The following is a 27,500-nucleotide window of genomic DNA, read 5'->3' on the forward strand; positions in this document are numbered from 1 at the left end:
GTGTCATTGTCCTGAAAACATTCCAAAATAGATATGACATCCTCCCTTCTACTATTTTTATCTTCCTCAGGACATCATTAGTCTGAAGCTTTGCCTGCTATTTCCCTGTGATTCACTTTGTGATGCTTTATGTTGCATTGTGCTCCAAGCACTTTATGATATTTCAGGTAGATTTGTTTCAGAATGAGCCATTTTTTTCTCTTTTCATTTTTCCCCCTGATATCCGATTCACCATTTTCTGCGGATATCTGCCTGATACCATTACTGGATATCAGACTGGTGTCATCTTTAACAGTTTGATTTTTTTTTTCCCCTTCTGACTCACTAGCTAATGCAGAAGCAAGCCAGAGATTAATGGTACAGAAAGCTACAGCTAGTAAGCTGCATATCTGCAAAATTGACCGGCTCAGCATTACAGTTAGGAGAATGAATTACTCCAGGAACAGAAATAACTTGTCAAATGTGAGGTATTTTGATTTACTGTTGCTCTGCGGGATCCAGCTGTGCATTGTTGACTGAGAGTACACTGTAGAAGAAATATAACATAGAGAAGTGCTTAAACTTCGAGCTCATTAGACTTAAAAAGTAGCAGGAAGCCACTTAATAATAAGCAGCTCTTCCCAGATGATCCAAGTTGAGTAACAGCATGTTTGTTACTGGATTCTTTTAGGATGCTTTGGCAGCAGTTCCTTTGTTTGAATCGGGCCCTGTGTTGTTTAGATACTTGCATGAAACTGGTGCATGAAATTAAATCAGACATTTTAATTATTTATATACTTGAAAGGGGAAATAAAAAGATATATATTGCTTGCATTTGATCAATCTCTTAAAAGGAGCTGATTAGAGTATCCTAAGACATCAGTGTATGATGATATGACAGGAGTTGATTTGAGAGCTATGTTAGTTAGCTACCTAGTAAGTAGGATAGTGGACAGTCTCAGTTAGTTCGTCAGCAGGATGAAAAATTAATTGAGCTTACAAGTTAATCTAGAAAAGTGACTTACTGTACTGGTGCCCTAAATGTAACTAGTAGAGTAAGTTTAAGGAATTAATAATAAAATTACATTCAAATCTTTATGGCACATGAGGTTTTTATGTGCTGCAGTGTATGGATGTGTCGTGTTCTGGGTGGAGAAAGTGCTTTACTGTAACTCTGGGCGATTGTAAACGCTGCGTGTATCTCGTTTCACATTTCACATTGCTTATACTTTACTCGGGTTTACAATTCATCCTAGATGTTCATAATCTACCGTTTCACACTACATTCCTAAACCCTGGGTTAACGTTCTTATTTGCATATTTGCGACATTAACAGTCATGATTGGATGAAAATGGCGCACGTTTTCCTGTCTGCTGTTCTTCGGCCGAGTGCGGCTTGTTATTTTTCACAGGTTGCTAATATTTTTCGCCACTTTCGTGATGTTTGGTGTTTTGCCGTCTGACTCTTCTGAACAGTTTTTGTTAAATGTTATATGAGGGGATTCAGTTTCTGAGAGAAGTGATAGCTCAGTGGTTACATTAGTGATTGGAAGCATGTTAGTTCGAATCCCAGGACCATAAAACTACCACTGTGTGAAACCCTTAACCTTCATTTGCTTAGTTGTATGAGATAAAAATAAGTCGCTATGGATAAGGGCCTCTGCCAAATGGCCTAAATGTAATGTAATGATTGTGCTTATGTTGCTAAGCATTTAGTTCTAGTTATATTCTATCATAACCCTGAGGAAAAGCCTGCTTTTGACCCTGCTTCTAAATGTCCCATGTAAACATTCCTCGATCCAGGAATAAAAGTGGGGTTTAGAACAACATTAACCTGAGGTTAAGTGCAGTATTTAAAACCCTAAAGTGACACTTTAAATTCAATATTAACATGCTTTAACATTCCACATTTCTATGTTTAACCGTGTACTTTATCCTCCACATGACGAGAGGAAAAAACTTCCCAAACCACTGCATGGGACCTGAAAATGCGAGTGTAGTTCATTCTGCAGCATTTAAACATTTACACGCTTACCATCACATAACTATTTAGAACAACCTGTTATTAAATTCAATATCATATGCTTGGATGTGGTAGATAGTATGTAAGGTGTTAAACTACCAATCGGAAGGTTGTGAGTTCAAATCCCAGGTCCACCAAGCTGCCACTGCTGGGTGCCTGTGCAAGGCTTTTAACACTTCATTTTACACTAATTACTCAGTTGTATAACAAATGAGATTAAAAACCTAAGTCGCTCCGGATAAGCAGGTCTGCCAAATTGACGTAAATGTAACTAATGCTAACTGTAAAGTGATCCTGTGCTAAATTGAGATATAACCCATCACCAATGGCTTTTTTTTTCTTGCCCACTACTGATAAATATGATTGTGATTCCAGCTAATCTTGTATTCTAATTTACTACTACTACTAATTTACTACTCCTGAGTAATCTAATACGGACTCATTACTAGTGCTTTTACCTGGTTGTGTTTACACCATCTCGAGTCCTCACTGGGTCACGCTGGGATGATTGCTCTCCGTGGCTGAAGTCACACATGAATGCTTCAGCTTTGAAAACGCTTTCTCTTTCACGGGTTGCTTGAGTGCACTGTGAATTATTCCCCTAATTGTTTCAGTTCTAGCTTTAGTTTCGGGAGATATTCAACCCCATTTTTTTTTTCCTTCTTTCTCTCTGTGCCATTTTCGTGTAGGGTTTGGCTGGTGTGAAGCAGCTAAATGCCATCAACTTTCATGCATATTTAAATATCAAGAAACTCCACAGTGTCCTGCTGTTTTGGCAGCTTTCATTTTGAGCAGAAGAAAAGGTGACAGTCTTCACATTTGAGCTACATTTTGTCCTTGCTGTTTTCCTGCCATTTTCTGAAGGCAAGCTTGACAGCCAGGGTGTTAATTAATAATCTTGATACATGGCTTTTTTTTTTTTTTTTTTTTTTTTTGCCTTCTGTAAAATGCAGCTTTTTGTTGAGTGGGAAGGTGAGTGGTTTGGATCGCAGGCTAATAGACAATAATGCTTAATTCTTAGGTGGCTTCAGACTGCTGCGTTGTTGTTCTTCGGATTTGGGTTCTGCTTGGACAATTGCCTGACGATGGCGTGATAAATTGCTCTTCTCTTCCCCCTGCTTTTTACCTCTCTCACTCGCTTCCTGCAGTTCTGCTGAAGGGAAATGAATGGACCTCCTGTTTGCTGCATCTGCATCTCCCAGCTTGTCAGATATGGCGCATCTGCTGTGTAGGTCTATGTTTTTCTCCTCATGTGTCTGAGTGTGTGTGTGTTTCAATAAAAAGGGAGTCAGTTTAAATTATGCACAAGTGTGCATTTGTTTTGTGTGTTTGTTTGTGTGCGTATCACTCAAGCAGGTCATTTTGTGCTGTGGGCTTGAGGCAAGCAGATAAGCTGTTTGCTAAAACTGGCAATTAAAACTTGATCAAGTCGTCAATTCAAATGGAATGAAACGGAACCAAAAAGTAATTAAAAGGATAGCATGCAAACGACAACAATTATATCTCTTAGTTTTCTATTACCAAATTTAATTATTTAGCAGCCGCTTATACATGAAAGTGCACACTCTGTTTTATACACGAATTCACCAAACCTTTGCACCATATACACTCTGTTCAGATAGGTATCCATTTAGGGTGTGTGTGTTTGTGTGCGTGCGCGCGCGTGTTTGTGTGTGTGCGCGCACGTTTGTGTGTGTGTGTGCGCGCACGTGTGTGTGCGCGCACGTGTGTGTGTGTGTGTGCGCGCGCACGTGTGTGTGTGTGTGCGCGCGCACGTGTGTGTGTGTGTGCGTGTGTGTGTTGTGTGTGTCAGGGTTTTTCCTTCTTGTTCACAGTTCTAAAACCAGGGTAATTAGAGGAAAAAGACTGAGGAGTTTGGGGTATTTGAGAATTCTTGTAAAATCTCTGCTAGGCTCTATGAGGGTCCAATTAGTGTGTTTAAAGTCACTGGTGAATTGATGGTGTATTCCCACTTCCCCCAGTAAGCACATATGGCCCGATGGCTGAGCATCCACACTGTTAATTAGACTGTCAGGTTGTGTTGGACTCACAGAAGACCAGAAGGAACCTCAAGTTCTCCTTGTAACACACTCTCTCTCTCTCACACACACACACACACACGCACACACACACGTGAGCATTATATGGGTCACCAAATGATAGCGGCCCAATGCCACTGCTAGTAAATTGTGGTCATTTGTTAGGTCAGGATTTAGCACAGTGTTAATGTGTTTGGGGTTTTTGTGTGTTTTTTGCTCTCATTGAAAAGGCTTAAGGATTAAAAATAGGAAGTTGTTTCACATGAATGTGCCTCAAGTAAATACTTGAATGTTGCAAGCTTATTTCAGTGTTTGTCTCAGGTCTGATATATACTCAGGGGATGGAGGGAGGGAGGGATGGAGTGATGGGTGGATGGATGAAATCTGTTGTATTTCCACAAATATTTTGAGTACTATGGCTAGTGCTAATAACTAGGACTATTTGAATTCCTCCCTTGGTTCAGCGATACTGGGGTCTGTTACCTGACCTTCACCATCACTCTGAACTGATTTAGGTCTTCAGATGTAAACTCGCATCAGAATAATATTTCTGGAATAATTAATGGAGCTACTGATATTAGGGGTGTAACAAAAACCCATTTGAACTGGGAAAAAAACGATCCAGCAGTCTCCAAAACCGGTTACATGGGTTTACAAGCCTAGATTCAGTTTGAATCGAATTGGAAACTGATTAAATACAGATACCACCATCAAAAATCAATGCACAATGCCCTGTGTGCACTTAAGTGAGTGCTTATATACCACAAAGCTGAAAGCACATAATTGTCTGGAATATTTTTATGTACTGTAGCTTTACGATTTCCCTTTCCTGATACTCAGGGGCCCAAGGCTGTTTCATCATTGCAGTGTCTGTGTGCACAAAGCAAGCGGCATAAAGACATGGTTTGCCAAGGGTGATGTGGATGAACGTGAGTGGCCTGTGCAGCGCTACTGTGAACTGTGCACTCACCATCCAATTTAATAAGAACCCCTATACGACAGCTCATTCATGTGGTTGCCACGATGGTAGAGTGCTGATTTAAGTTATTAATGACTTCTGGCCAGATCTGACTGGTCTGCTCATTCTCCACTTATCTCCACTCATCAGTATGGTGTTTCCACACACAACTGTAACTCACAGGATGCTTTTTTTTCTCTTTTATAAACTCTAGAGACTGTTGTGTGGGAAAGTCCCAGGAGATCAACAGTTTCTGAAATCCTCAAACTGGCCCATCTGCCACCAACACAACAAAGAGATCACATTTTTCCCCAATTCTGTTTGATGTGAACATGCACTGAAGCTCCTGACCAGTATATGTAGGATTTTATACATCGTGCTGCCGCCACATGATTGACTGATTTAGGTAACTGCATTGAAGTGCAGGTGTTTCTATTAAAGTGGACAGTGAGTGTATATTTACGCTGTAATCAGTTTACCTTGGCGAGACGACCAAGTGTCTAACTCTTACTTTCAGGCTGATGTTGCTGGGGGAAAAAAATAGATATGACTGTGATTAAAGTTGTAGCATCAGTTTTCAGTCTTCTTTTTGCCCACTGCAATGTAATGTAAAAAACGTTCTTTTTTTTACGTTACACAGTCACAGTCTTTTCTTTCAGGTGTGTCATTACTAGCATGTCTAACAAAAAAGTTGCCCTTTACACATTAATGTGTTGATCCGTCTGACAAAAGCCCTGTTCATCAGTCCTACACAAGTGAGAGATCATCACAAATCAGGTCTGGTAAATGTAAATCTATTTGTCTCTGTCTGTCTGTCTGTCTGTCTGTCTGTCTGTCTGTCTGTCTGTCTGTCTGTCTGTCTATTTATATCTATCTATCTATCTATCTATCTATCTATCTATCTATCTATCTATCTATCTATCTATCTATCTATCTATCTATCTATCTATCTATCTATCTATCTATCTATCTATCTATCTATCTAGTGATTGGAGGTTTCTCATTAAAGTATTGTGATATTTTGCATCAGGCCAAGTGCAGGTGCCAAATAACAAAGCTAAATTTTAGAAATTAAACGCTAATATTTATTCCTCGTCCAGGTCACGCTGTTGAATTGATTGTGATGTTATTCAGTCATTGGAGCCTGCAGCTTCATGCTCGGACAGTTAGTCACATCACATATGCTACAACTTGATCAAATAAAGGTGTTTAAAATATTTTTAGTTTAGTGTGTGTGTCTGTGTCTGTGTGTATCTGTGTGTGTGTGTATGTCTGGGTGTGTGTGTGTGTGTGTGTGTGACTGTCTGTCTGTGTGCGTGTGTGTGTGTGTTTGTGTGTGTGCATGTGTGTGTGTGTGTGTGAGACTGTGGGAAGCCACTTTCCTGTCAAAGTGTATGTAGTACAATGTTACAGTAGCTCATGTTTAAACACATGTTGAGTGAAAACGCTGCTGTGAGAAACACAATACAAGCTGTTCTACACAACAGAGAGACTTGTGGCCATTAATGTCCTAATTAGCTGTTATGAATTTAAAAACATTTGAACGTTTTAACATAGAGTATTTTTCTGATGGTGACCCCTGACCCCAGTGTTTATTTCAAGGTGTGTAGGGGCTGCTAATCAGTGGATTATCATTGTATAATCACTTTTTTTGGGTTATTAGTTACACATCTAATTCCATTTGTAATGAACTTTTGCCACCTGGATAAAACAATGTCTGGGCAAATGTTAGTGGACATCTGACCATCAGTCCCAAGCTATTGGCAGCACACAATTGTGTGTTCCTTTCACTGGAACTAAGGGGCACATGAATGGGTGTGGAAATATTATGCCTTATTTATGCCATATGCCATACCGAAATGACCAGAACAGTCACAGTAGATATATTCTGTATATCCTGACCATCACAACTGTGTGTTTGTTTTCCCCATCTCTTACCACAAGTTTGGAGGCACATCATTATGTCAGCTGTATTTGTATTCTGTATGTCTGTATCGTTGTTTTGCTGTCCCTTACTTGCACTAAGTGGACTAAACCTGTATAGAGCTTTTAACAATATTCACATTATCTCAAAGCAGCTTTACAGAAGTATAGAAACAGAATATAAATTTTAAAATTTAAGATTAAGTTATTATAGATCTCTAACATCTATCCATAGTGAGCAAGCTAGAGGTGATGGGGCAAGGAAAAACTCCCTGAGATGATATAAGGGTGAAACCTTAAGAGGGACCAGATTCAGAAGGGAACCTCATCCTCATTTGGCTGATACTGGACAGGAAATAATGTAAATGTAATTCATAACACTTCTAAAAGTTAGTAGTTGAGTGGAATTTAGCAACCAAGAGCTTGTGATGAACTAATGGTTCTAAGAAACTGAATGGGTCTACATAGACCCAACAAATTCCTGGGTTGTTGATCAGAGGACTGTGGTTCAAACCCCAGCACTTTCAAGCTGCCACTGTTGGGACCTTGAGCAGGGTGCTGTATCATGACTGACCCTCCAAAGTATATGCGAAAAAAGAATTTCACTTCGCTGTAATGTATATGTGAGTAAAATAAAAAAAGGCTTCTATTCTATTCTATCCTATCCTATTCTGTACAAGACATCACTAGCTGAGCTCACAACACTCTTGTGACTAGATGATCACAAATCCCCACAGCCAATACCTAGATAAAAGCCTTCCCAGAAGAGTAACAGCAAAAGGAGACTTAATCTGGAATATGACATTTGTGTCATTGCTTCTATTGAATTCCTGCTCATATTATTGTATTGGCTTTTAATTTAAGGGCAAATAAATGTTATCAGCACAACAACACTCAAGGGCATCTGATCAGACTCCTAGTGAGCTTTGTGACCAGCCGGTGCAAGCCTGGTGTGGGTCAAGCAGTGAAATGCTGCTTTAGGCATGTGTGTCACTGCGGACAGAGTTCACATGGATAGGGTTTGGTACAGTACTGTATATGTGTGAGGAAAAAGATAATCTGTACTTTAGAGATCATCACTCCTTAACCAGTTTGTCTTTATTCTCTAAGGGATAGTGTGCATATATTAGCATGATAATACAGATGTGTTTTGGAAGAACAGAAAACAGAGGGACGGGAAAGCAGAAACTGAAACATTTTTTTTTTTTGAGATCATGACATAATACAAGGCTGAAGTTCCTGCATGAAAATACTTCACCAGTGGCAAGTCAGTATTTACAACATGCTTGCATTACCTCAAGGTGAACATTTGGGGCATGCATACATTTGCATGCATTTGCATATGTAAGAAGTGCGAGGACCTCAACGCTTTGTTTCGAACAGACGAAGTCGATAAATCAAAACGAAGTGGGCTGTTAAAATGAGTGCAGCTGTTTGGTCGGCACGGTGACACAACGCTGTGCAGGAAGTGAAAGCAAGCGAACGAGTGTGCCATATTCCAGGATGAATATTTATAAGTCAGTGCTTTGAGCACCTCCCCGTTAAGTAAAATAATTGGTGGGACTACAGAGGCTAGTAGATCCAGGCTGTTAGGAGAAGTGCACGGGTTTGCACTTGTCACTTGTTTACGGAGATGGACAGTAAGAATGTCTGCTGTTAATATCATTAATATCAAGAGCAGTTTTAGAAATCCAGACACGCCTGCTGCCAATCTGCTGACACTGGGCAGCTTTTATTAGTTTTTTATTAAAGCTGTTAATGGGGTTGTAGGCTGGAACAAGCTAAAAAGTCACGGCAGATTTCTAAAAGTTTAAGTATCTCTCTTGCTATGATTTGGGGCATGTGGTAGCCTAGTGGTTAAGGTGTTGGGCTACCAATCGGAAGGCTGTGAGTTCGATCCCTGGTCCACCAAGCTGCCACTGTTGGGCCCCTGAGCAAGGCCCTTAACCCTCAATTGCTCAGCTGTATAAAAATGAGATAATGTAAGTCGCTCTGGATAAGGGCGTCTGCTAAATGCTGCTGTAAATGTTTGCTTCATATTTATTCGGAAGTCGTTAAATGCCAGTCCACCCCTAACTTATAAAAAAGCACAAAGAGCCTAAAATGACAAAATAATAAATGGAGAAAGAGTAGTGTGTGCTAAATTCTAAATAATCCCCATCCCAGATCCCCCAGTCCATGGGGTAGAGTCAGACCTGATCCTTCTCCTAATACCTGGATGGAGCTCATCAGTGTCAGTCCAGGTGGTGGAGTTTGTTTCAAGCAGGATTATTATGCAGCTCAGCTACCACAGACACCCGAACGTCCTTCTTTTATGTACAGCAGCAATTATATGGTCATAAACGATTAGCTACTTTTATTTGTCATCATATATGGGTTTGTTTTGAATTTTTTGTATTGAGGTCATTTTTATGGAGAAATGAAATATGGTTAAAAATGTGTGTAATTGAATATCATGATATAAACTTGTCAGTGCAGTTGATGTACAGTATATTAAAACAAATCAGTCATTCTGCCAGTTAGATGATTTTAAACAATATCACTTCAGGTTCATATTAGTGACTATAATTGTTATCTAAATGCAAGAGATCTGCAAACGATGTACTTCCCCCCCCAATAATTATTCTTATCAGGCTGCTGTAGGTGATTATGAGCACTTGACAGTAGGTTTATCTAGACGAAAATGCTTCCTTCAGTAATGTTAAAGCAGACCACGTTAGGGTTTCCCCAAAGACTGCACCTCTGTGGCCCAGCTTGTCTCCCCTACTCCCTCATTTACTCACCTCACAAGTGTCTGCAGCTTTTCTGGAATAAGTGGACACTAATAATGTTGCTCTTTGATGCATTCATAATCTTTTTTTTTGCCTTTCAGTGTCTGTTTCTGCAAGAGAGAGAGAGAAAGAGCGAGAGAGAGAGTTTCTTGCTTTTTATGAGCGTTGGACTGAAACGAAGGAAAGACATATTTTTAATGAATTCTTAAATAAATGACAGTGCCTTCTGAGCCGTAGGCATTCCTGACCAGCTGTATGAAAGAGAGAGAGAGAGAGACAGAGCGAGAGAGAGAGAATGAATGCTGGCTAGTAGTTTACATCGTTATTTTTATATATGAAGGAATGAACAAACTGAAATTCGGTAACCTTCCATCCTAACACAATCTCTTCAAAAAGAATAAGTTCGGCCTGTCTTGCGGGTTTCTTTATAGTTTTGCTAGGAAAAAGCACAGACAGGTCCCGATGGTTTCGCTGGTGGGATGATGAGTTATTAATTACAAACGTTATTGCTCTGGGTCACTGTTGGTCTCAGTCTACTCCAAGACTCTATGGAGCATGGAGCAGAGCAGCGAAAAATATTTCCTCTCAGCAGCGGCTTTAAACGTACCTCCTTGAAAGGCTTTTTTTCACAGATATATATATATCATACTTCTTGTGAGATTAAAGGCTGTAATATTTGGTGCATTGTCATGGTGAAGCCAGTCAGCATAGGCAGTTTGATTGATGGGTCCTGACACCACTCAGAGCTGACCCTCCTCCACAGACTTGATGGACTTTTGACCCTGAGGCGTTTACTGCACCAATGAGTGTTTCCACGAGATACACAAAGAAACACCAGCTAGAGCTTAATTGGTCTGACATGAGGCGTAGACATATTGCATTGTACACCAGTGCTGCTTTGGCTTGTACATGACTTGGACTGAGAGTCTAGGTTGTTTTCTCGTTTAGGAGATTTGTTTGCGAGTCAAGACTGGAGACGACGTTTGTGGTGAATAGGAGTGGAGAGTTGATGGACTCGGCCAATACTATCCAGATAGAAGTCTAACTAGCCTTGGACTCATGGTGCGGTACTTGTGTTTTGGCTGCTGCAGATCTTGGCCTGTTGCTTTCTCCCTCTCCCCATACAGTATGTGCCTCGCACATGTAGCTGCCCTCCAGCTGGTGTAGTGTGGAATAAATAAGTTTAAAAGTGGGAAAAGTTGTAGCCTAAACAGACCCTACAGAATTTCTGTTTTTGACTGAATGTCAGTGATTGGTTGAACCATGCCGTCTATTATGATTAGTCAACACGGCCTTCAGATTATATCAGATTAACAAACTGAGTGTTTGTTTTTGTAGCAGCGTGCTGACGGAGCATGCTGTGCCGACGTACAGCTTCGGGGTCCTTAGGTTGACCTTGTGTGTGTAGTTTTACATGTTCTCCTCGAGTCTACGTGGGTTTCCTCTTGCGATGAATGAATATTTATATAGTGTAGCCATCTGTAACTGATTTGTCCTCAGTGTCAGAAATCAGCCTACTCCCTGCCCTCTTAGCCATGTTTGCCTCTTGGTATGCGTCATGAATATACAGTATGTGACTCTTTACGTGCTCGAGGTTTCAACTGCTGGTTTTATTTCTTGAAAGATTTTCCTACCATGTTGTGTTAGTATTGAGTTTCTAGTCATTACAGGTTCCTGTAATTGTAATGATCTAAATCTCACCCATCATCTCGACTGTCAAATATACAAAAGTCTGCCATCTGGGAAGAATTTTACAACAGATTTATAAAGCGTGTTGACTTAAGGGTGGAAGGTTTTTGGCAGTTTGATGTGGTGATCGGCTGTGCTGCCTTGGCTCTACACGTCGTGATGAAATGTGAGGTGATGCTGAACTTCGTTTGTCACATTAGTAGAATTGCATGCAGACTGATTTTTAACAGTGCCTCCTGCAATATGCTACTGTGTAAAGAGATTTTCGCACTGAAGGCAACAATGGCCTCTCATTCTCTTTGGCTAAGTGACTGTGGGCAGCCAAAGAAAAAGCGAAGCGAAACTTTGAGATCCTTTTATATACATATATATATATATATATAGGTTTTGGTTAACAAACTTGGTTGCTACAGTAGCTAGAGTGAGACTAGTGATTACTCAAATAAAAAAAAACTTATAAATAAAAAAGCTTCCTGTGAAATAGACACTGTAGAGACATTTTCTGACCAAATAAATATAAAATCTAAAAGTTTAAACAGTCAGGCCGTGTTTACATAAATATAGCTGTATGATTAAATCACATTATTTCACAATTTGATGCTTGTCCTTTTTCTTCTCTACTTTACTTGTTTTATATGTTTTATTTGCACATCCTTCAGTCTGTCTTTCTCTCTTCCTTCCTGTTTTAGATCGGACAGCTGGTGTTTAAAGGTATGAAACGGCTAAACAGGATCCAGTCCATTGTTTTTGAGACAGCGTACAACACCAACGAGAACATGCTGGTGTGCGCTCCAACCGGAGCAGGCAAGACCAACATCGCCATGCTCACGGTTCTGCACGAGATCCGCCAGCACCTGCAGCCAGGAGGAGTCATCCGTAAAGACCAGTTTAAGGTATTATACTGTTCCTGTGTTCCTGCGTACAGCTCAAACATCATTCTCTTCTCTCCAAAGGAGAATTGTGTTGAATAAACAGCACACCATAGCTCCCATCCGCCTTCTCTCCAACTTTACAGCATCATGGGAAATCCTGATTAGCTCAATCATGTTGAGACACAATAAGACAAGGTGAATCAGTTCGGTACACCACTTCTCTCTTAGCCGCTCTCGCTTTCATCATGTAATAACCAAAGGAAAAATACAGACAATGTAACAGATTTTTCTACAAATGTCATTCTCAAAAATATCTTTTGGTCTAGTTTTACATGCTGAGGATGTATGCATCCTGTCTGAATTGGTTTAGCCCCATCAAACCAGTTATAGATTGGTTTATATGCTGTGGGGAAATTATGTTGGGCTTTTTATCTTGTATAGAAACAATCAGGAATCTTTTCTGTTTGCTGCCAAAAATAAAACTAAGCCATGTTTTGGCTGGATTTAAACCACGATACAATGCTGATGAGGTTTAAAAGGACCCGATGCAAAACATTGTTGTGTTCTTTGTACATGTAGACTGCAGACACACTATATAGTCAAATGTATGTGGACACCTGATCATCACAAATTTAAAGGTACACAATTATGACTGATGTATTTGATGTATCCATAAAGACACGGTTTGCCCAAGGTGAAGTAGAGAAATCGAGTGGTCTGTATCTCAGTGGGATGAACTGGAACAACAGCCGCACACCATGTTTCCTCACCCCACATCAGAGCCTGATCTCACTACTGCTCTTGTGGCTGAGTGATCACTAATCCCCAAAGCCACATTCCAAAATCTAGTGGGAAATAAAAGGGGGACCAAGTCCATATTATGGGCCGTGGATTTTAATGGAGTTTATTTCAACAAGAACATGTGGGTGTGATAGTCAGAAGTGCACAGATCGTTGGCTGCATGTTGTGGTCATGTTAACCACTAATGTGCAGTTGTGGCTCAAGTGGTTAAGGCTTTGGGTTGTTAGAGTATCAGGGTTCAATCCCCAGCACTGCAAGCTGACATTGTTGGGCCCTTAAACAAGGCCCTTAAACCTCAATGCTCGAGGGGCACTGTATCCTAGCTAACCCTGCACTCTGACCCCAGCCTCCAAAGTATATGTAAAGAAAGAATTTTATTGTGCTGTAATGTATATGTGACAAAATAAAGGCTTCAATAAAATGATAAGCATTATTACAATTATACTTAAGTATTATAACAAGCAGTTATAATAAACGTAAATTTTTTGCAGTGTTTCCATGGTGATTTACACTTATGGTGTGTGCTTTTGTTATATATTGCATACAGAATTACAAACAAAAAAACTTCCTTTTAATTTTTGCATCTGCGAAGATTGTCCCTAGTTGTGACCTTAAACCTGGTGTAATGTTATGACACACTCTTTTCCATGATGATGATGAGCAGGACGAGGACCATCTTCATACATCACCATTAAACTTTCCCTGCCTTGTTGCTCTACTTCATATTGTACTAAATGTTTTGTGCTGGTTGCCAAGAAACAAATGATACCATGATGTTCATTCATTTATCATTCTGTCTTTCTTTCTCCCTCTTGTCTCTATCTATAGATAGTATATGTAGCTCCGATGAAGGCTTTAGCTGCTGAGATGACTAATTACTTCAGTAAGCGCTTGGAGCCACTGGGCATCGCTGTCAAAGAGCTGACAGGCGACATGCAGCTGACCAAAGGGGAAATTCTCCGCACTCAGGTAACACACAGGAAGCTACTCTATAGACAAGAAAAGGAAATATTTTTATATTCTACTTCACTGATAATGATTTAGAATCACTTATATTGAGCTTTATTGCCTCATTATATGAGATATTCCAGGCAAAGTATTAGATTGCTAGAACTGTTTAGTCTTTATGCTTATTGAAGTCCAGCGTCACCTTTAACATTCACTTTTTTTAAATGCTACAATGGCAGCATAAGGATATAGAAGCTAAAACTCTAAAGCTAAATGGAATAAATCATAAAGGAACATACTATCGTAGGAAAAGAATCAATATCAGAGCGGTGTGATTTGAAGTGGAGAGCAATTACCACAGCACAGTTGATTATTTAAGCAATATTGCATGAGCAAGAATGCAAAAATACTGACTATCGGCACACTTTTGATCCATCGCCGGCAGGAACTTAATTACACGGTACCGATATTCAGTATGCACACTTACTTATGCGATCTTGCTTTTATACATCTCTATAAACAAGAAATTAATATCACAAATAATATCACCGTGACATTTCAGATTCATTATGGCCAAATAGTCTGTTTACTTTTGCTCCGCCAGAGGAAACGGGTCCCGAAGAGGCCACAATCCCTTTATAGCATGTTGGCTAGCTAATTAGCTCACATTGATTTGTACCTCCCATGTTTCCAGTAAAATATGCAGCTTTTTTTTTTCTTCATCTTTACCTGATGAGCTTTCATTTTGTAAGCCAAAAGTTTGATTCTTGAAAATAATGGTTGCCATGTGTTATGATGATGTGCTAACTAAATCCCTAACCGTAGCAACTATTTTCATGCTAGGAAGTGGAATTGAAACTGAACACATTTGATGTTTATTAAAGAATGGTTTTAATCCAGCCATAAAACAACTACTGTATGCTATAAACAGTCATTCATTCACCATTTTCTTCTTAAAATAAACAGGGAGATTCTGTGTGCTGAAGACTTTTTTGTGCCATATTTACATAGCACTCACACCTGAGACCATTTAGATTCTAAATAAACATGTCCTTTCAGATAGCCTCAGCATATCAAGACTTATCCATTTTCTTTGGTAAATGTTAATTCTTTTAATACATTTATTATTAGTCTGCTAATAATAGACTGCTAAAGGTGATGCTAAAGGTGATGTCACCTATAGCAGTGGTCCCCAACCCCCGGGCCGCGGACTGGTACCGGTCTGTGGACCAAATGGTACCGGGCCACCCAAGGAACATTAAATTATTTCCATTTTATTTATTGTGGTGTATTTCTCTCGGGTTTGTGCGACTTTCCATGGACGAGAGGTTAACTGGGAGCTGAGAGATGTCACCTAAAGCCGCACCAATACAGCGCATGCGCAAAATATCGTGATATCGGGTCGGGTTTAGGTGACGTCTGGAGCTGAGCGGCTGCAAGCGGCAGTGGCGTTGTAGCTTTGGTGGAGAGAGAGGGTGTGTATCGCTCTTCTCTCTGTTCACCGGTACTTTCTCATGTTTGGTGTACGTGTATATTCTGTTTGCTCAAATTTAACCCACAAATTAGCAAAAATGAGTACGAACAGACGTCGTTAGAAAGTTAGAAACTCTGCCGGTGTTCTGGATTAAAGTCATGGCGGAATACCCTGAGATTGCCACCACAGCACTTAAATCCTTATTACCATTTCTGACATGCTATCTGTGTGAAGCGGGGTTTTCTGCAGTGACGGCAACCAAAACAAAAGAACAGAATAAACTGGACATAAGCAACACACTTCGGGTGTCATTGTCTCCTATTACCCCAGATGGAACCGTCTCGTTGCAAAGAAACAAGCTCTGGGTTCTCATTGATTTAGCATTGTAGTGCTAAATCAGTAGTGTTAAATTTAAATTATTAATTTTTATTTAATTGTATAGCCGCCACCCCCCACCCCCAGCGGGCCGCGGTAAAATGATCAAACATTGACCTGTCCGCGGTGAAAAAAAGGCTGGGGACCACTGACCTATAGGCTATATTCACTGCATGGTTATAAGGTAGTGGACAGCACTTACCATCACGTTCATCTCATCATGTCCATTTTCTCCAAAAAGTTCCTGTAAAGTTGAAAGCACCAAATTGTCTAGAATGTATTTGTATTCTGTAGCTTTAAGAATTTCCCTTCAGTGGATCGAAGAGCCCCAGACATGTTCCAGCATGACAATGCCCCCCATGCTCTAAATGAGCTTCATGAAGTCAGGGTTGGTATGAAAGTTTGAGTGGCCCACAAAGAGCCCTAACCTCAGCCCCTCTGAACACCTTTGGGATAAATTGGAACTGACTGCACCCCAGACCTCCTCACCTAACATCAATAGCTGACTTCACTAATCTTGTGAATGGACACAGATCAATGGACACAGATGCCATGTGACCGAATCTAGTGAAAATCTTCCTCAGAAGAGTTTCTCATGAGCAAGCTGTTAGAAAGGACATTTACATTATTTTCCGTCCAGTGTCCCCCAAATGAGGAAAAGTCTGGTTCCTCTCAAGGTTTCTTCCTCATATCATCTCAGGACGTTTTTCCTAGAGATCATTTTTATTCTGTTTCTATACTTCTGTAAAGCTGCTTTGAGACAATGTGAATTGTTAAATGCGCTATACAAATAAATTGAATTGAAAGACTGGAGGTAACCTAACAGCAAAAGGGGACTAAATCCACGATGTTCAGTGCTGTGGTCTAAGATATATCCCCAAATAACAAGTTAACAATCATGGACTTAAAGCTTCCGTTTGCAGAGGTTGTTGCAATAAAGCTTCCAGTTCTTCAAACCAAGCAGCAAACCTGATTTTTCCAGCCTGATTTTAGAAGACTGAAACAGATGCCTCACTGCCACCTGCTGATGTTTTCTACAGGGGAGACATGGAAAGAGTTCTGCATCATCAGTAGAGGCTTTAATACTTGACTGTCTCCTTTTCTTTTTAGATTTTTGAAGTGATTACTGATTATTTTCTTAATGGATATTGGAAACTTTTTTTTTTTTAAGAAATTGGTTTCCAGTCTGTTTAGGAGATCATTTAGAGAATTAGTTGACCCCAGAATAAACAGACAATTCCCAGAACTATTTTGGCTAAATGAGAGTCAGAGAAAGATGATTGTATGGGGGTTTGTACAGGGGATATTGTGTACGTGTGTGTCATCAGGCTGAGTTTTAAGTGCTGAGTAGCTGAGATTATGGATGTTTTCATCAGCGTGAAGCTCCATTGAGAAGAGAAGACAGAAGACTGGTAAAGAGATCCGTTTGGCTTCAGACACTCTCATGATCAAGAGGGCTCTTTAAATCCGCACCCAGAAAATCATGTTCTTTACAGACATGCTGGGCCTCAACCAAATATTGCCTCTCCATCTTTCTCTGCTCTGTCTAAGCTACAGAATACAAAGACGATCTAGACAGAGTGTGTGCTTTAATTCTAGTATCGGTGTGAGAAATAGCGATATAGCCATAGGAGTGTGATAGTCAGTTGGCTGCAAACTTTTATCCATAGAGATGATATTGCCTGTTTGTGACTATAAATCTTATGTAAAGACACGTGTGTTAAACGTGCTAGGTGTGTTTAATCGGCTATTCATGTGGCAGCAGCACAATGCAGAAAATCAGCTCATTCTAAAGAAGTTAGCGTTTCAGTTAATGTTCACATCAAAATAAAGAAACATCTAAATAAAGAAAGATCTTTGACCATGTTGGCACAGAAGTGTAGAATTAGACTAGTGTTTAATTTAATCAAGTGTAAGTGTGTGTGCATGTGCTTTAGTGTCATTTAACATAATGTAGAATGTATAAGAGTGTGTGTCTGTGTGTGTCTGTGTGTGTCTGTGTGTGTCTGTGTGTGTGTGTGGCTAAAGAAGAAGGCAGAAAGTAACTGCAGACTACAAGTAATGGATGTAAAGGTTTTCAGAGAAACAGGGCTTTTCAGAAAAGCGTCCTTCATCACCCCATCAGCTATGCAAGTGAAGTACTTCTGAAGGATAAAGGATGTTAAAACGCTTCTTATATAAACTTTCAGTTACAAATTTATGCTGCTGACATGTAATGCTGTCACCCTGCTGTCTGCATACTGCAGCAGATACCCTACATTTGAAAAAGCATGCAAGGTTTTTTTGGTCCCCACAATCTAAAAAATAAAACGTTGGCTCAACTTAAAAAAATTAAGGTAACAATTTGCATGCATCTTTTTAAGTAGCTTCAACTCAGTCATTATTAAGTAGATATCATGTACCTTTTATAGTTAGACTAACCCAATTTGTTTAGTACAACCAACATGATTTGACTTAACCTCTAAGAGCTTAATTAAGTTGAAACAACTTAATTTTAATTTCAAAGTTTTGGTGATATTAAGTGGTTAAATTACATAATTTAAGCTATTCTAACTTCTTTATTTTGATTCCATTCTACTTAGATATGTCCATGCAAATTGTTACCTTAATTTTTTTGAGTACAAGTAACTTATTTCACTTCAGTCAGGAGAAATAACACAGCAATTCCAGTTTTATGATGAAACTGGTTTATTATAAAACCAATGTCAACTTATGTACAAGAAGAGTGCTTTGACAAAACAATGCTTTGACAAAAAGATAATTATCCAGGACTAAAGTATTTTTTTCAAGTAAAGAATCAAGTATTTTTCTGGTAGGTACATATCAGAATAAAATAAAATAAAATAATAACAATAAATCACAGGGAACGTGGAAAATGAATTCCTACAACAGACACAATTGCCAGCTTATTGGGTCCACCTAGCTGAAACTAAAAGTTTTCTTCCTTTTTTTAATTTTACCTTCATCACATAAACTACAGCCGCCATAAAGTCTCAAACAAATACAACACTGTAACCTTCATGTAAAAAATTGTCAAAATTACAGCTTCTGTATGTGTATGCACAACAAAACTTTTACATGTCACATTTCAGGAATACAACAGTTTACTGTTTAAAGACATTACCTTCGGCCTAGCTTTCAGACCATCCAGCTCAATAATTATTTTCTGAAACACCTCAAAAGTATTTTTTAGTTCCTTTGGGTAGCTGAGGTTGAGAGCATATACCAGCCCTAGCAGGACACAGGCTCTGGATACATCCAGGAATTCAGGACTTCCGTTCCCTCAATAATAATACTGGCGTTGGCTGGGTCAAAATTTGTGGCACCTCATCATCCTAAGTAGATCAAAATCAATGTCAGTGTTTTAAGTCAAGGAAAGGAACAGGACATTAGACACAGGAGTTAAATCTTAGGAGTTAAAACTTACTACACATGAAAAATTGCAAACTTAAAGAAATGTGTCAGCTGCCTAACCATCAAACATAATGCTGCAGATTGTACAGTATATGAGAGAAAAATAAAAACTCAAATGTTGTAATAGCAAATTTACAAAAAGCTCAAGGTTTACAAGGTTACAAGATGGATCAACTGTTAAAACGTCACAGCAGATAAAGATGGCGTGCACACACATTGTCATGTTAGGTATTGTGCTTAAATTAACTTGCTTATTAGTTAACTATTTAACTTGTTACAGGTTTATGTATGTATGTATGTGTATGTATGTATGTATGTATGTATGTATGTATGTATACATACTGTATATGTGTGTGTGTGTGTGTGTGTGTGTGTGTGTGTGTGTGTGTGTATGTATGCAGGTATGAATATGCATGTATGCATATGTGTGTGTGTGTAAGTCTTAATCAACCCAGTGTAAACTTTAAATTCGGACGAAACTAAACATGTTCGATATCAATTAACATCATTTAGCTGCCACTGTAAAACAAAACATAATGCCTATTTTGAACACACTAGCTAGCTAAACGTCTATTATCTTTAGAATCGATGAATTAGCTTAGCTCAAACTGTCTTTTCAGTTTAGTGTGTGACAACAACGATTTACTTAAGTAACGTTTGCCGCATTCATTTTGTTTCATATTTAGGTTTATATGTATTTTGTCCACCGTGGAGGAAAGCTGATTTTGAGGAAAACGCGGTTGTAGCCGCCTCACTACATTACTATGAGAGAAAAGAGGTGTAGCGTTTAGCTCAGGAGTTATTGACTCGGGAAAATCGAATCTGTGAATCTGCGGACAACTTTACTTAAGTCAACGATTTTTTGTGCATGCAGTTGGTAGCTGCTGAGATTAAAACAAAGCAAAAATATTAACTTACCTATATAGCCTTGATTCTCCTGTTTCTCCGGCTCCTAGTAGTCCTTCTCTGGCAGAAAAACACGTCCGGGCAAATTCCGCCTTTACTCAACTTCTAAAGGATGCTCACTAGATATCCAAGTTTCACTAACTTAATATTTTTCTGTTGTTACGAGAAGGTAAAAGTGTGTGTTCAAAATCCATATATAATTAAGTTAAGACAGTATTCTTTATTTTAATTCTGAAAGACTTATTAAAATGAGTTATCAACTCACCAATACAAGTACATATTACAAACTTAATTATTTTATGCTGAAAATATTGTTTTTCAAGTTTTACAAACTAACCCAATGAATCATTTTTTAGAGTGCAAGATGTGTGTGTCCAGCTACTGTAGCTTCCTGTTCCTGTCTGAGAGAAGCGACACCCGAGCCGACCTTCTGCTGTCGTTCAGTGTGTGGCATGTTCTGTGTACCATGGTCATAAAGAGGTATTAGTGACTGTGAGAGATACAGACATATAGATCTAGCTTTCTTCTAGGTGGGGATCTTGCCCTGTCTTACATCAGATACATCTTTATAATATCTTGCTTTTTGCTTGAAGGGGATTTTATTTCTAATAGTTTTTGGTCTTGTTTTGGTGATATCAGCTCTCAGACTTGACTGGAGTATACTGCTGAATGTGCTTTAGCTTTAATCCACCTTCTGCTGCTTAGGAAACTGCAGGTGGGCTTTCAGTAGGACATAAAGACACATCTCTCTTACAAACCTGCAATGCTCCATGGTATTAATCTGTACATTTCATAATCTGGGATCTTTTATGCTTTTATTTATTTATTTTTTTTTTTAAGAAGGCTGTATTAAAGACAGAACAAAGGCCCGAAACACCTATTGTAATGTAACGTATTGTATGCAGCGATATCATATCCTGGGTTGTATGGACTGTTAAGATGAATTTCTTTTCTTGCATCCTTTTTTTTTTTTTTTTTTTTACATCTTGTATGAAATAATCTTTCAGACTGCATTGTAATTACACTGGAATTGTCAGATTATTTTAAACTCAAATACAATGAATTTAAATTCAATATCAGAGTTACACCAGACAACGTTCAGACAAATAAACTATTAAATTAACATATTCAGGAGATCGCAGGTTTATCAGATATAGTGGAGCTCCGTACATTTCCGAAAGAAAAAAAAATCTTGTTGTAACAACAAATGTGTCCTATATAATGTATTGCACTTTAGTGTCATTTAACATAATGTAGAATGTATTTGTTTATAAGTACAGGGCATTACAGGGCATACTGCATATGTTTAACCAGATAAGATAATAAAATGTCAGCACTTGATTTCATTAAGTTTATCTCTTTTTGGGAAATTGGACTTAAGATCCATTTGTTTCTAGGTTTTTTGTTTGTGAGTGCATGTGCTTTCTTCTTCTACTTTTTCTACTTTTTCTTCTTCTTCATATTCTTCTTCTTCTTCTTTGTATTCTTCGTATTCATATTCTTCTCCTTCTTTTCCTCCTCCTTCTCATTCATTCATTCATTCATTCATACACTGTGTTCTGTATGTATATAATAACACACACACATACACGCACACACGTATATATTCCATCTTAGCAACTTTTTCAAGCAAGCAGATGAAAACTGATGAGCCTCTCAGGCTTTTGATTGCTCGCTCGCTCGCTCAGGCATTCTCACACACTGAACTGATATATCACGGGTGGCAGTGAAGAGTCTGAAACGAGCCCTTATCTTTGTTCGCGAGCTGCATAGCTGAGTGGTGACAGGCCCAGTGAAAGGCCATGTAAAGGATGAGGGTGGCTCCTCTGCAACGAGCAGCCGAGAGAATACAGAGCAATTGGCAGCTGTGCTCTGTGTGTGCTGTACCCCGGAGAGTGCTCACAGGAGCCCTGTGGAAGCAGAGCAGGAAATAGGCAGGCATGAGCTGCTCACTTACACACACACACACACACACACACACCTCTCTGTGATGTGACTCTGCAAAGCCCCCACACAGCGTGACATTATTTAAAACAGAGTTTGGTAAAAATCCCAAGGGGGCGCTAGAGGCGAAAATGCATAAGAGAAGGCCTGTGTTTGTGGAGCACAGAGCACTAAATCTTTAGTCACAGATTTAGTGAAAATTCAACTTTCCACTGAATTCTACCACTTTCTCTAAGCCGTTACGATAAAAGACGTTAACGCTACTCTAAACGACCCATTATTTAATAAGCAGGATAAGGTTTTGAGTCACTTCTCACGAGTGTTTTAAACACTGTCAGCAGACTGCCAACCTTCATGTCTGTATTCTAACATCACAGCTCAACAGAACAAATTGGACCACTAAAAAAAACTCTGATCAGCCAGTTGAACTAGGAATCTGATATGACTGACAGTTTGTACAGGTGATTTAGACCCCTATGTTAACCCACACTCTTTGGAAGCCGGGTCTTTTGGCTACTGCTCGCACGGATGCAGCACACTTCCTGTCTGTCAGTGAAATGGAGCTAGCTTGTTGGATTTCATGACTGTGAAATTGTGTGTTTGACTTGGCTAAAGTTATAGTTGATATTAATCCTTACAGTGATCAGGGAAGCCACTTTTGGCTGAAATGATTTAACAAACACACAAGAAAGACAAGACATGAGTGTCAAAATGCAAGCAGAAACACTTTACACATGACCTTAATTAGAATTAGACAGTGGTGGGGAAAAACGGTTGTTCTCGCTCTCCTGCAGCAGTCAACGCTCACACATGCGCAAACAGTTTGAGGATCATTTCATGCCTTCTGCGAGAGATTTGATATCTTATTTGTGAAAATGTTTACGTTTAAGCCGCCCTGCTTTCTCCCCTTAGAGAGTAGGGCTACTCATTTATCTTCTTTGTGGTTGTCAGGGCTGCTTGTGTGTGTCTGTGTGTGTGTGTCTGTGTGTGCTCATCTTTTTGTGTGCGTGGGTACACGTGTGTATGTGTGCATGCATGTATGTATATGTGTGTGTGCATGCGTTTGTATGTGCGCGTGTGTCTGTTGGTGCTCATTTTTTGTGTGCGCACACGTGTGTATGTGTGCATGCACGTTTGCATGCGTATGTATGTGCGCATGCGTGTGTGTGTGTGTGTGCACTTTAGGTTGCCTGTTAGAATAACTTAAGAATATTTCTTATTGCACTTAAAAGAGTATGTTGTAGTTTGTGTTCCGCCCCAAATTGTGTATTTATATTGTGCCTTGTGTTGTTACTTAACTGTTAATTTGGATGTTAATCTGTCTTGTTTTAATGGATAGCTGAAAAAGGCAATTGTACTAAATATGCTTTTTTGTGTAGAGAAAGATGATGTGCTTTAGTTGTGGACTAACAGAATGCACATGCTTTGCTTAGTTAATCAGAAGGGCATCAGAGACATCAGGAATGAGTCATGCCTTATTGAGCTGATGAAGGTGATCATTGGATATTGATCTGTGGAGATCATCTGTCGAGGACAAGTAGCAGGTTACAGCCTAACAACACCATCGACTCTGTCCTTTCTTTCACTTCTGCTGTTTTTTTTTAAAAATATATATCTGTCCTTGTCTCTGTTTCCCCATCTCCATCTCTCGCTCTCAATCTCACCCCCACCTCTCTCTCTCTCTCCCTCTCGCTCTCTCTCTCTCTCTCTCGATATCTCTCGCTCTCAATCTCTCTCTCTCTCTCTCTCTCTCTCACTCACACTCTCTCTCTCTCTCACTCTCTCACACACACACACACACACACACACACACACACACTCTCTCTCTCTCGCGCACGCTCTCTCTTTCACCCTGAGAGCTTGTCATTCTCCAGCACTTGGATTTCAGCCTTTTTTCTCATTTTCTTGTTACCATAGAAACTGTTCTACTGTAAAAGGCCTCATACAGTGGACACGTGGCGATACAAATGTCTTGCTTATTTGATGACTGAGTTTGTGCTGTCAGTGAGATTAGATTGAAATATAATCAAGTCTTAAAAGAAGCAAGGGCAGAGGGAAAGGGGTTTCCTTCAAAAATGTCAAATTACAATATGCTGCACAAATACATGTGGAAGTGGTCTATTAGTATATTCACTGTGTATATTGTGTATATTATATTGTGATTTATTTATTTATTTATTTATTTAAGATCCTGGCTGAACTATCATCAACAATGTACAGAGCAACAGTGTGATGAAAGATGGAAAGAGAGACAGCAGAAATCGATGTCAGTCTCAAGCGTTCATCTTGAATCCTTTAAAACGAGATTAGATCCGAGATGGAAAAGGTTACGTCCCATGTCAGTGCAGTGTCGGAGCATCAAAATGCAGAGGATGCTCTCTTGACTCAGTGTCTTTTACTACAGGAGGAAATCTTCTGTACTTCATAACTGTTAGATGAAAGAAAAACAAAAGGCGATATATTGTTTGCTTCCATTATTCTGTGAGTGAAGCAAGGCTATGAGTCAGTGGAGGCTGACCTTGTCCTGCCTGCCTTTTCTTCTTCTATTTTTTTTTTTTTCCCTCTCCACTTGCTGTATTCATACACTCTGTTTGTAATGAGACTCAGAGTTAGGGCATGAACAGTAACCTACTGTCTCTTTTTCCCACTGTTTTGCTCTTGAGCCCTCCTCCCTCCCCCACCTGCTCTGTGGAGCTAGTAAACAATGCTTCCCTGTGTAGAAGGAGGACACATGCAGCATGCAGAGCTGTGCTCTTTGCTGCAGCCCTTTCCAGCGGAGGAAATTGGACATGGTTTTCACATCAAATTTGATGTGATGGGGAAACAGTGAAATTCCTCTGCCTCACACCTGCCACCTGTGTGTGTGTGTGTGTGTGTGTGTGTGTGTGTGTGTGTGTGTGTGTGTGTGTGTGTGTGTGTGTGTGTGTGTGTATATGTATATGCATTGTGCGTACATGTCTGATTGTGTGTGTATGCATTGTGAGTACATGTGCGATTGTGTGCGTGAGCGAGTGCGTGTGCGAGCGCATACGTGTGTCTGCATGCGTACGTGTGCGTGTACGTGTGTGCACGTGTACGTGTGCGCTTACGTATGTTTGTGTGCGTGCGTACGTGTGTGCGTGCGTACGTTTGTGTGCGCGCACGTACGTGAGTGTGTCTGTGTGTGTGTGTGTGCCTGTGTGCGTGTTGTGTGCGCATGCGTGTGTGTCTATATATATATTTGACCTGCAGGCTCAGGAAGCAACACATTCGTGTACAGGTTCAGCTCAGAGTGCAGCTCTCTCCAGGACTGTAGCTGCTCTCTGGATCGAGCGTGGTTTGAACAGCTGCCAGACTGACTTTTGAAAGCCTTGGGCCACATTCGCTTCACTGAAGTTGAGACAGAGGTGAAACACTTCTGAGCTGAACTGCACTTGACTCTTTTGTTCTGTTTTTTTTTTTTTTCCTTTGTTTTTTAAATGCATTGATTCGTTCTTTCTCCCCCATTTCATGTGAACTCATGGGAGTCGTTTGATTCTTTAATGCTTTATCTGTGAGCAAAATACAACAAACCATAAGCTGACTGAATGAAGACTATAATCTTTTGAACAGTAAGGAGCTGTCTGTCAGGCTGCAGGAATGAGGAGTGTGTGTGTGTGTGTGTGTGTGTGTGTGTGTGTGTGTGTGTGTGTGTGTGTGTGTGTGTGTGTGTGTGTGTGTGTGTGTGTGTGTGTGTGTGTGTGTGTGTGTGTGTGTGTGTGTGTGTGTGTGTGGAAATGTCCTCCAATGGCTGGAGAAAAAGTCATGGAAATGATGGCTCGTGCCAGTGAAGAAATGAATGGCTGCCATTTGTGATGTGGAGGATTCTTTATATATCTGATAGCTTGATTAGTACCATGAGTGCTAAACTGAGTGAAAGGGTTGAAGCGTGGCTTGCTCGGAACCACAAAGGACTTTTGGTGATGAAGCAAGCATTACCATGCAGCTCTTGTTCGAGATTGCCTTGTGAATGCCATGGATACCCCCAAAACACAAACAAGATTACAAGATAGCGATGTGTAATTCAGGTTTCAGACGTTGCTTTGCTTGCCTCTCTTTGCTTTCCTCTTCTGCGATCCATCTCTCTCTGATGTTGTAGCCCTTTTTTCCCCGCAAAGACAGTTAATCTGTCATTTGAATGGGTTTTTCCTTTTTGCTTATGCATTGTCTTTACGAAGCATCAGTGCATTGCTACCAGCAAAACAACTCCCTGTTTTTCTCTCTCTCTCTCTTTCTCTGCCCACTCTAAATGGCTGATTATGGTTGCCATGGAAACAGTGGGCAGGCTGGGCAAGCATTTGGCAGTGTCAGGTGCTTGTGTGTGTGTCTGTGTGTGTGTGTGTGTGTGTGTGTGTGTGTGCATTTCTTCCTCCAGCCCAGGGTAAATATTTGGCATTTGCGTGATAACAGAGTGGCAGGTTTCTTGTTGTGGTGGCAGCTTCACAGAGGAAGTATTAATTAAAAGATGTTGTGTTGTTGTTGTGTTGGGGGAGACCTGACCACACAGAGCTTTACACATACTCACATTGGCTCGCATGCCTTCTACATGAAAACGTGAAACCACAGGCCACTTGGGGAAGCGGGTGTCACTCATCAGTTGTACTTAAGTAGAAGTAGACACAAGACAAGAACATTTCACTCCTTCTTAAATCTCCACATATTTTCCCATAACAGTAAACTTTCTTTTTCCTCCCCACTCCTCTCCCAAACTCCTACATTTCTAGCACAGACCAGTGACTTATGAGTGAACTACATCAAAAGTGTACTGCTCGCACCCCCCACCCCCCCTGTGCAGCTCTCCTCAGCAGGACTACACATCCTTCCTCTCCAGGCCAGTCCCCAGAAAACATCCCTGCTGTAATGTTTTGCCGATTACTTTCGGATTAAAGCAGAGCGTCTACCTCATTGTTCTGTGTGCGTTTTTTCCTCATGCCAAAAAAACTTGCACTCCATCAGGCAAAGTGCTTCAGTGCCAGTTTACTGGATAAAAACAATGCTTAGCCTTTATGAAGTCCTATACATTCTCTTTCTTTGGCTTTGTACTGTAATTAAAGTGAGCACTTTGGCACGGCTACCTGGGTGCCAGGGCTTCCATTTAGATTAGCGGCAGTCTAATTAACGGCAGAGGCGCACTTTCTGTTCCGGCGCCAGTCTCTAATGGCCAGGCAGATTGATTTAAATGCAAACTAGAGAGGATTTAATGAACTGCTTTTAGTGAAAGTGTTTAACAGGGATTTCCACACACTCTGACACGTTGGCAAACTCGTGGGCTATAAATTAGGAATTGTTGTGCTTTTCTGCCTAAAATGTTGTTTAATTGCCTTGCAATAACTGTAGGAGATGGGTGTTAAATACTTCGGCTTTCC

General features: G+C 40.0%; 1 protein-coding gene across 2 annotated transcripts in view; it reads left to right on the forward strand.

Annotated features, from left to right (window-relative positions):
• The window catches only part of ascc3 (activating signal cointegrator 1 complex subunit 3), a 156,509-nt gene that overhangs the window by 50,968 nt on the left and 78,041 nt on the right, over positions 1 to 27,500 (forward strand). For both annotated transcript variants that reach the window (XM_027149011.2, XM_047811862.1), the window contains exons 9-10: positions 12,072 to 12,275; positions 13,884 to 14,024. In XM_027149011.2, coding sequence (XP_027004812.2) covers positions 12,072 to 12,275; positions 13,884 to 14,024 — 345 coding nt within the window. The remainder of the gene's footprint in view (positions 1 to 12,071; positions 12,276 to 13,883; positions 14,025 to 27,500) is intronic.

Source organism: Tachysurus fulvidraco, chromosome 3 (assembly GCF_022655615.1).
Source record: "Tachysurus fulvidraco isolate hzauxx_2018 chromosome 3, HZAU_PFXX_2.0, whole genome shotgun sequence".
Classification (NCBI taxonomy): Eukaryota; Metazoa; Chordata; class Actinopteri; order Siluriformes; family Bagridae; genus Tachysurus; species Tachysurus fulvidraco.